Below are 10,653 nucleotides of genomic sequence, written 5' to 3' on the forward strand. Positions count from 1 at the left end.
GTAACACATTTAATCTACCACATTAAAAAAGAGTATGTATATCCTTTCTTCCCATTATATTATTATTTTTATCATTACAATATTATGTAACATAAATATAGGATTGTTAGATTGTTGAATCAATTTGTTTGTTAGGTAATCGATTAATGGAATTATTTACACAAAAACATTTTACACTTCACTGTTTACCCATTAAATCAAGTGGTGAATTAACCATGCAAAAAAGGAACTGTAGAATAGTTTATCTTGTAAAGTTATATGCAGTAGTCATCTTGATTGCATGACTTTTCAAAATAGCATTTCCTTTTAAAATCAATCTAACGATTTTTGGCAAATAAAATATATACAAATAGGGGTACTCATAATAACATAAAAGCAAATGAAAAAAATTAGGATAGATAGGATTTTTTTAGCCTTGTCAACTAATTTTTAACATTGATTTATTGGATTTCTACTATATATAGATAAAAAGATAAGTGTAAAAAATTAACACCAACTACATTATTAACCATTTTCTTACCACAGTATGCTCCAAACCAGGCACACTGTGAAATGCACACATTGCATGGCGGTAAACTGATTTTCATGTTTTCCCATTAAGTGTTACACACTTAAAGGTTTTATTGGTATATTAATTAAAAATGGACATTAGGATAATTCTTAGTAATTTATTTGGCTGTGATGTCTTAAAACAGGGATCTACACATAAGCCGACATTACAATTTTTACATCCATATTTAGGTTCATGTTTTGCCATTTGCACTGCAAATAACACACCTTCTACTTAGATTTATTAATTGAAAGTAAAACATCTTTCCATCAACCTTAGTAGATTATTATTGCGGTGATACTTATTATATAATTTTTGTTCCTAAATATATACTTTTCTTTCAAAAAATTGTTTTTAAGTAAAGGCGCATTCAATAACATGATTGTAGTCATAGAGGAATCAATTCAATAACAATGCAATATAAAGAATAGTAATTGGATGCCATCAAACTCCACCACTGGTACACACGGGGCATCCAGTAGAAGCCGGCTAACTCTGGCGCTCATAATGAAAGAGTTAACTATTTTCATATACACCATACAACTATAGTGATTTTCATAATGTCATATTTTTTATAGAAGCATTACAGGTTCCTATTATTCCTCAATGTATGCACCTAAATTTTAAAATCCAATTGTATTATACACAATTTATTCAAGTTATGATAATATAGAGTAGTCAACATAGAAATGATATGAAACAATCTTTGGTAGTTTTATATATATACCTTTTAGAAAAAAAAACACTAAAACATTATATACCTGCATATAAATACACAAATTTATTTACCCTATACTATTTACATTATGTATGTATAAAAATATATATATATATATATACACATATAAACATATTTAATTACATGGATATGTATAGAAGTAAATGTATTTATACTAACATTTTACTTTTAAAGAAATATTTACTACAAATTAATTTCACTCTGTAGTAACTTATAGATATATATATATATATATATATATATATATATTTTTTTTTTTTTTTTTTTTATATAGTTGCTGAATGAAGGAATATTTATTGTTATTTGTAATGTTTTATGAAATCAATCCACTTACCAATTTCTCTTCATCAAATTCATTTCTTCTCTTATTGCCATGATGATCACTGCTCCCAGACTGTGCAGATTTGCTACCATCACTATCAGAACCTGAACTTTCTTCTGTGGCACTACTCTCTTCTTCACTTGAGCTGTGTTCTTCACTTTCAACTGGTCTGCTAGGGTCTGATATCAGTAGTGCTGTTAAACCATTTTGTAACCTTATAGTCCTACAGAGAAAATTTAATAAAAAATAATGAGTAGAGCATTAAACAATTATCATATTAAACATAAATATAGATATTATTTGATATTAATGTTTAGATCATTACCATTACCTGAATTTGATATAGTCAAATATAAAATAGAAACATTTACAAAAAGAAGTTTAAAGCCATGAACAATAATTTTGTAAAAATAACCAGGTAGTATTACAAATCCATTGCCAAAATAATACTATTCATAATATTTTGAAAGGGTCTAAAATTTGGGGTTAAGATTCTTATAACATTGGGACAAAATTAAATATTTGATTAAATGAAGAAATAATAAAAATAAAGTCCTTTCAAGGCATAAAAAGAAAGCATACTTGTAAAGTTTTTTATCAGACACAGATTTTACAGGTTCAGGTAAAACTTCAACTTTCTCTTTTCTATTGAATGTACTAACTGAAAACCCTGAATGATTCTTAACCACTTTTACTTCAGGTCTAAACCTTGGGGATTTATGAAAACTATTTCTTTTAGACATTGCTACTGTTATGTGTTTTGCTTGATGAAGACCAAATGTTTTTTGAATAAAAATGGACAAAAATTTTGACATCTATCTAGTGACTGAATATTGCCATTATTTAAAATTTAAAAATAGATTGTGCACCATGTGCTTACAAAAAACTTTTAAAACTTTCACTAAATTTCCTAACATCGACTAATTTTTCTAACATAAATTGAATAATAAACTGAAATTTTTGAGTTGTTCGAAATTTTAACTATTTTTTTATTTATTTATTTCCACAAATGACAGACATAAAGAGGTTATCTGAAAGCTCTTAAATTATACTATGCTACCAACATTTTTTATAAAATAAAATTTAGCGTAGCGAAAATAGATTATATTTTTTACTATTGGGCATTTGCGTAATATGCTGGTCACACATTTTGTACTTGTCAAACATACAGTTCATTTCAAAACTGTTTAAATTAAAAACTTTTTATCGGTCACTATATGAAGTTGTGTAATTTGCAATTAGATACCGATGTATATATAAAATGGATCAATCATGTTCCGATAGTGATCTTTCAATGTCCCCTTCACAAATTTTGGAACGACTGCAAGTTCTAAGACAATTACAGTTAATGCAACGCGGGAAACTGCAAAAACAACAATTATTGTATCAAGATTCGCCTGAAATTTCTTCAAATATTACTGAATTTGTAAGTCACTTCAGTAACAGCACGAGTTATAATACATTTCGTAGCTTATTGCAAACTACTCCGCATTCTTCAAATGAAGCATCACCTTCAATATCTGCAGCTTCTTCGTCAAGAAAACCAAAAGAAAGGGATTTCATAGATGGAATATCCTTATTAAACCTTTCTCAAGAATCTGAATTTATTTTGAATTCCCCAACTTCCATAAAAAGCAAAAATTACTCTGATAATGAACCTGTTGCTATTATTGCACCTTCTAACCAAATAAATGAAAATTCTTTAACTGGTAAACATATTTCATTAGACGAAATGCCTATTTTAAATCCAAAGAAAAACTTTGAAGCATTGATTGTTGAGAAACTTCAAAATGAAGAAAAAGATAAGAGGAATCATAAACAAAACAATTTACCTAACAAAAACAAAAAAACATTTCTTAAAAAAGGTGAAGGAATGTCTCGTTTTGGTGTTCAGAAAAAAGATCTTGTTATACAAACAACAAAATCCTTACCGTGGCATCAAAGTAGAAGAAAATTGGAATCAATTAACACACAAAATAAGCAGAAGAGTACAGATGTAAAAACAAATTTGGAGAAACCTGATGTTAAAATGATAGTTCCAAAAATGAATTCCTCAAATAAAGTGAATGTAAATGGTCAAGTTGAAAGAGAAATCCCTATAAGGTCTCCAGACAAATCTAAAAATGACTCACAGGGACATAAAATTAAAACTAGTATTTGTATGTCTGAAGAACAATCAGAAAGAAAAATTAACAATATTCCCCAAGGAAAACATCCACTTCAAGTAGAAAAGGGAAAAACTTGGGCAGCAGTACTTACTAAAGAACAGGATGATTTCTTAAGAAAAATAAAACAAAGTGATTATTATAAAAATTTTAGCTCTCCTTCAAAGAGTTTCATATCTGAGGTAAGTTGTGATGAAAATGTGATTAAGATGCAACAAGAAAAAGAAATTGTTGAGCAAAAGATATTTGAATTACTTGAAAATAAATTTACTCACGAAAGTTTTAATATAGAAAACTCATTTATTAACCGGTTTTTAAAGAAAAACAAGTTAGAATGTTCTGGAGAAAGTACACCTCTTATAATGCAAAGATGTCTTTCAAAAAATCCTGATTTAATAAATATTAATCCCAACTTTAAACAAGGAAAGGATGAAAATATTGAGTGCAATGAAATTTGTCAAACTGACTGCACAGAATGTGTGGAGACATGTTCATCTTTATCAAGCTGCTGCTCATGCACTACATTTGAAGCAGTAAACTCTAACTGTGCATGCTTTAATGAAATCCAAACAAAGATGAATAAACAAAAGGATACAGTCAGAACCTCTAGTATAAAAACTATTAACTCAGAAAATGTTACTGGTCTGAAAGATACAAAAGAAAAACAAAGTTTGAATGATGATGCCAGTAATGACACTGACATAATTAAATCAAATATGGCAGAAATGAATGCAAAGTTGATAGCAACTAGTGAGTTACTTAAAGATAGACTTAGTGAATTAGAAGATGAAATTGAAACATTTAGAAAAGAAAATGCTAATTTAACAAAAATGCGCGAAGAAATTGATTTGGAGAGACAAAAATTCTTTGAGGAAAAGACAGCTTTTGAACAAAAATTTAATGAAGAAAAAATTCTCTCAGAATATTACATTGCTGAAGAAAAAGAGAAACTTATGAAACAGAGACAGCTATATGAAAGACATGTTAGAGATTTGCGTGGGCGATTAAATAAGAAAGATAAAGATGAAGTTATAAATCTGAAGAAAGAGATAAATGACCTCAAAGAAGATATAAGGACAAAAGATGCAAAATCTACATCGACAATAGCAAGACTCCGCAATCAATTAAAAATACAGGAGAAAGAAAAAAAGAACTTACAAGAGGAAGTAGACAAACTCAAAAAAGAGATCCGTCGCATTCAACACAGCAATGATGTCACAAGACGATTAACAAATTTAAAGTATCTTGAACAAATTAACAAAAAACTGTCTGACATAACGTCTAAGGACTCCCAATCTAATATTTATTCAGACCCTAACATAAAATATAAAGCTTATGAAATTGAAAGACAAAATAGATGTAAAAAAGTAACAACTGACAATAAAGGTATAAGGCGAAGGGCAAAGAGTTTTCCAAATTTGAATGTAACCTCTAGGTATGCTAAATACTTCAGCCAAAAGGATACATTAAGTGAGAAACAACACATTTCATCAATAGTTGATAATTTTGTAGATTATGACAAAGACAATAATTTTGAAGAGTCTGTTGTAAATTCAGAAAAAAGTGGAAGTGACACCGAAGACGAAAATAATTTAGAAAAGATTTATATAGAGAGGTTTCAAAGCATATCACCAAAAGATGTGATGCATGATTCTGGTGATAAATGCAATTTAACTGACAATGCTAGTAGTTATTTTATACATAAATCAAATTCTAATCAGTCAAGGTCTACCAATCCTTTGAACATTATCGAAAACAAAAGCTTAGAATCTAATGTTCATAGTTCTAGTGTAAGCCACAGATCTTCAGGTAATTCACCTAAAAGTTATAGAACAACCTCTTATGAATCCATTGATTTAATTTCCAAAAGTGCTGCTAATAATTCTGCAAACAATTCAAGAACCATGACAAAAACTCCTCCTATAACAAGCAATTTTGGTTATAACCAAAACTTTGCTGCAGTTAACAACAGTAATCAGTATCAAGATTCCAGAATGATTATAACCCCTGAACCCTCTACAAGCAAAAGCAGCTTAACAAAGACTAATTTAAATCCTATTGAAACTAAAAAACCAGATGGGTCTAGAGAATTGAGGTTTCCAAATGGAAACATCAAATTTATTTCCCCAGATGGCAAATATAGCAAATTCCTTTACTACAATGGTGATGTAAAAGAAAATTTTTATAGTGAGGGTAAAATAAAATATTTTTATGCAGAAACGAAAACATTTCACACTACACATGCTGATGGACTAGAAATTTTGGAATTTTCAGAGTAAGCAAATTAGCAAAAAATGTTTTCTTTTATAAATAATCATGTTATGATATAATATATAATATAATAATCATATAATAAACCGCACGGATTTCAAGTGGTTTTAAGTTCTTACTAACAATTAGTTTTAAAACACATTTTAGTTCTGCTTAGTACTGCTGTAGTGTTAACATTACAGCACAAACTCATTTTTACATTTTTCTGCTTGTTGAACAGTATTCTTTATGCATATAAAAATATCTCAGTTTTCCAGAAAATGTGGTTTAAGTACTATGAATTGTATTTTAATCTTGAAAAATATGCATGTTTCTTGCTCAAGTTACATTAAGAGTTAAGATGTAATATGTAAATAAAATTTTAAAATAAAGGAGTATGTAATAATGTTACATTCAGTCAGTCACATGGTTTTTTTTTTCAGTGGCCAAGTAGAAAAACGGTACAAAGATGGTTCTTCCGAAATTCGTTTGCCCAATGGCAGTGTTCGATACTTTGACCCTAAGAATGAACATGTGCGCGAGGAATGGCGTTTTCCTGACGGTGCCACTCTCACAATCGCTGCAGATGGCGAAAAGCGTGTCATTTTTAATAATGGGCAAATTGAAGTGCATGCCAAAGACCACAAGGTAATTCTTATTTATTTTATATTATTTTTCAAGTTTTAGTTTCAAGTGTGCATTTGGATGCATGTGTTTATTTAATGTTGTTCCTTTAAAAAATAGAGTGTAATTTATAACATATAACTTGGAACACATATTTGTACCAATAATTCCTGGTCTATAAGTTTGTAATTATGTTAATAATTTCTATTTATTTTAATTTTTTCAGCGTCGCGAATTTCCCGACGGTACCGTGAAATTGGTTTATAATGATGGAACTGCAGAAACACGTTACTCTTCTGGCAGAGTTCGCATCAAGGACAAACATGGAAACCTTATAATGGACTCTGCAGCTAGTTGATATTATAGGCTTCAATGTGATATTGGAATAACAGATCTTATATTACTTTTTTGCATCAATTTAAAAGTGATTTATTTGCTCTAACGAATTTAGTGTTAATGTGTAAATGTTGATGTTGACCTATTATGATTTGTATGAATTTTATTATTGAATGTTTGTAATTTAGAATTTATGAAAAAAATTAAACGTTTTTAAAACATTTAATACATTATTAATTCTATGACTAAGACTTAGGGATTATATTTAACTAGCAGAAATATGTTTTTGCATTTTAGGTTCCAATTTTGCGATTTTTTCGAGTTTAAAGTTAATAGGAGCCATATTATCTTCAGTGCCAAATATTTTTTTTAATCCTTCAATTGCAGCCATTTCTTTAGCGCATGTAATGGTTTCACCAAATCCTGAAAATTTAAAGATTTTTTTGAATTATAAGAAATACATCATTACTGGATTAGAGACTCTACAAGTAAACAAAATTTTAGAAAACGTAAAATGATAGTATACTAAAATGTTTATGTAATAATGCATTAAATATTCTTCAATAAAGTTTTTTAGCTGGTGTGATATAATGCACCATAAACTTTCTAAGGAAGGTCAATATCCTCGGTAGTAAGGGACAAAACTTACGAGAGAAGGATGTAGGTTTATAGCTTACAATACCTGAAGAAAACATTTTCTTTTCAACATACAGCCCAACTCTATAGCAAGCTAATAATGTACTTTTCCCAACTTCTCCAATAAGTCTGGGTTCTAGTGTGACCCCTTGTTTATCCATTATCCCCACAAGCATAGCCCAAGGATCTTCTATCTTCCAATACTCATTAACATCCTTTCCTGAAATTTAACAAAATACAAATTGTTAGTTAATACATGTAACAAAATACATTTATAAAAACAGTGAATTAAATGGAATCTTACTTTTATTTTGGTAAAATTTTACATCAATAGTATATTTTGATAAATACTATAAAGATAAACAAATTAATATACCTTGTAATTGTGTAATAACAAAATCTCTGACAAAATATGCAGCCCTCTCTTCACCAGATGACTTTAAAAGTGCTCCAACTACAGCTTTAAATGTATTAGCTAAAATAAAGTTGTCAACTGGATATTCCTGAAATTAAATTCTATGTATATACTATTTATACAGGTATATAAAGATGCATAAAATGTAAATATTAGATTCTTTATGTATACCTTTATATCAATATAATATTGTACTCAATTGCAGGTATCAAATACTGTTTTATTTGTCTTTACCATGACAAGCATTTACTATTGTACATTGAAGATGTTTACACAAACATATCTCATATATTAAAAACTATCCAAGCTTTTAGGGCAGGTTATTGTACACTGCCAAAATGCTAGGATATATTACTGATATTGTCTTTGATTCTTACAGCAGATCAAATTTCCAAATAATACATTATAATTTTATTTCTATAAGTTTATTAATACTTTAATGTTAACCACAAAAGAAAATTATTAATATCTTACAGATGCCAAAATAATGTCCTTCGTGCCAAGATGTAAAGATATATTTGCTAAGGTCTCCTCACTTGTCAGATGTTTCTTAATTTCTGCTATTCCCTCTAATGGGTATTTTGGTAAAACATTTTCGAGATACAATTGGACATAGTGGTTTATAAATTGATCACCTAAAAATAAAACAAAAATTAACTATTATTGTGGAAGTAAATATATGTGAAGTTATTTTACCCAGAGTGTGGTGTTCTTAAAGTAAACAACAGAGAAAGAGATTAACTAGAATTGCATACAGAAAGTTTTTTGTGTGACAGAAACGCATTAATGTTAGCTTGTTAGATCATATGGGCATTTATGTTAATGTTTTAAACAGATATGTCTATTGTAGTCTATGCATATTTAACTTAAGTTGAAGTGTTGGCCAGTTAAAAAAGAAATCTTTTATAAAATTCTCTTTGATTTGAATGGATAAGTTAGATAGATACCTACAACTGCTTGTCCATGAGTAGATACAGCTAAAATGGTTATTTTTGTTCATTTGTCATATCATATCATCTTCATAATCAAAAATTACTTTAAATATATATAAATCAGTACATCAAATCTTTGATTATAAAATATGATTGGCAATATATACTATAGATAGTGTGAATACACAATTAGTCAAGTAATAATCAGAAGATATTTCCATTGCTACAAGGACCCATAGAGTGTTATAATTATTACTACATATCAATAGAACTGAGATTTGTTGGTTAAATTTCAATTGCACTTATGATAAATACAAATCCATCCATCATCATTGTATCTCGCTCATATCGCTGCTTGATCTCCTCCTCCATACATTTTTAAAGGACCGGTTGGAAGCGCCTGCATCTAACGAACAATAAAACAAATTAAAGAAAAAATATTAATTACCTTCTTGTGCTAACTCTTTATTATCCTTCATTTTTATATTAATTTCCATTTCCTTCTGTTTCATTTCCTCTTTTATCACATAGGATCTATCAGTAAAAGCTTGTAACAATAAATCTGAGTCGAATTCTTCACTAAGTCTTTTCCCGAAAGCAAATAATTCAGCTTCTAAATTCCATTCCAAGAAAGTATTTCTGGGGTTAGTTTTTTTACCGCCCAACTTGTCTTCTCGTCGTTTAAGTTCCATTAACGTAGGCGCCACCCATCGGTGGATTTTCTGTGCTAAAATAAAAAGTATGTAAATTAATGTTATGTTAACAACAATTGCTATAATAGAAAAACATTAATGGAAATACTTAGCTACCTTGAATATTCACAGGAAAATATCTGATAGCATTTCTTAAAAAAGGTGCAGATTTTCTTAAAAGAGACATATCGGTTTTTATAACATATCTTGTGCAAGAATAAATACCAAAACAAATTTCAGGAATATTTTTGAGGTTATTTTTTCTTTTTTTAATAGGGCAAAGAACTAAGATCCTACAGCTTAGCTCTTAATGAATTTGTATAATTTTTGAAGCATTAAAAAATTGAAAAAATTCACTAAATAATGAAATATTTTTTGGTATGTGTTTCCTTTTTTTAATAACTATTTTATACATGGAAAACTACTAAGACTGCGTCAGAAAAAAATTGCAAACAGAGTCATATTAACCTTAAATTTAAAATATCGAAATATTCGTCATGTCGATGAACTAATCTGATTTTCAATAGGATTATTTTAATATCTATTACCTTTCCGAAATTGATGTTTAAGAGTTAACTGAATGGATATATTATTCAGTTTAGCTATGTGAATTTATGGAATATAACATAATAATTTGGCATCTGCATGTAATATTTTTTACACCATTAAAAATATAACTCAACTTTAATTTTTAAGTTATATATATAATTTCTACAACTTTTATCTATAATATTACTCTATTTTATGTTTTATTACAGACGGACTGAGATAAAATAATGACGAATATTATATTATATTTAAAATAATACTTTAACTCCTTTTAAAGAGTAGGTTCATGTAAAAGCAGTTTAAGATTTCTATACAATTTTCGTCGTCTTATCCATTTCATAAGAACCTCTTTCATTTTATTGTGTTACCAAGTAGTAAATAATTGCCTTTTTGCGTTCCGAGGGGTTGTTATTTGAAAGCATATGTACACCAATTTTAGCCAA

At 28.5% G+C, this 10,653-nt stretch overlaps 3 protein-coding genes across 3 annotated transcripts in view; 1 reads left to right on the forward strand and 2 right to left on the reverse strand.

Annotated features, from left to right (window-relative positions):
- LOC137923977 (nardilysin-like) overlaps positions 1-2,426 on the reverse strand; it is a 29,265-nt gene extending 26,839 nt beyond the window's left edge. Inside the window, exons 1-2 of the mRNA XM_068767257.1 lie at positions 2,194-2,426; positions 1,624-1,834 (exon numbers count right to left, since the gene is read on the reverse strand). Of these exons, the coding sequence (XP_068623358.1) occupies positions 1,624-1,834; positions 2,194-2,426 (444 nt within the window). The remainder of the gene's footprint in view (positions 1-1,623; positions 1,835-2,193) is intronic.
- A 386-nt stretch (positions 2,427-2,812) lies between these two features.
- On the forward strand, positions 2,813-7,171 carry LOC137923978 (uncharacterized). Its single transcript, XM_068767259.1, has 3 exons — positions 2,813-6,051; positions 6,470-6,674; positions 6,877-7,171. The coding sequence occupies exons 1-3, from the start codon at positions 2,873-2,875 to the stop codon at positions 7,006-7,008; spliced, it is 3,516 nt and encodes a 1,171-aa protein (XP_068623360.1). The 5' UTR covers positions 2,813-2,872; the 3' UTR covers positions 7,009-7,171.
- A 23-nt stretch (positions 7,172-7,194) lies between these two features.
- LOC137923979 (large ribosomal subunit protein mL44-like) lies at positions 7,195-9,926 on the reverse strand. Its single transcript, XM_068767260.1, has 6 exons — positions 9,779-9,926; positions 9,418-9,696; positions 8,512-8,672; positions 7,999-8,125; positions 7,669-7,842; positions 7,195-7,409 (listed from the first exon to the last, which is right to left on the reverse strand). Exons 1-6 carry the CDS (start codon positions 9,846-9,848, stop codon positions 7,252-7,254), a joined length of 969 nt encoding a protein of 322 aa, XP_068623361.1. The 5' UTR covers positions 9,849-9,926; the 3' UTR covers positions 7,195-7,251.
- Between the last annotated feature and the right edge of the window lie 727 nt (positions 9,927-10,653).

Source organism: Battus philenor, unplaced genomic scaffold (assembly GCF_028537555.1).
Source record: "Battus philenor isolate CCGP_79_NKW_IND1 unplaced genomic scaffold, ilBatPhil1.0.hap1 SCAF_23, whole genome shotgun sequence".
NCBI lineage: Eukaryota > Metazoa > Arthropoda > Insecta > Lepidoptera > Papilionidae > Battus > Battus philenor.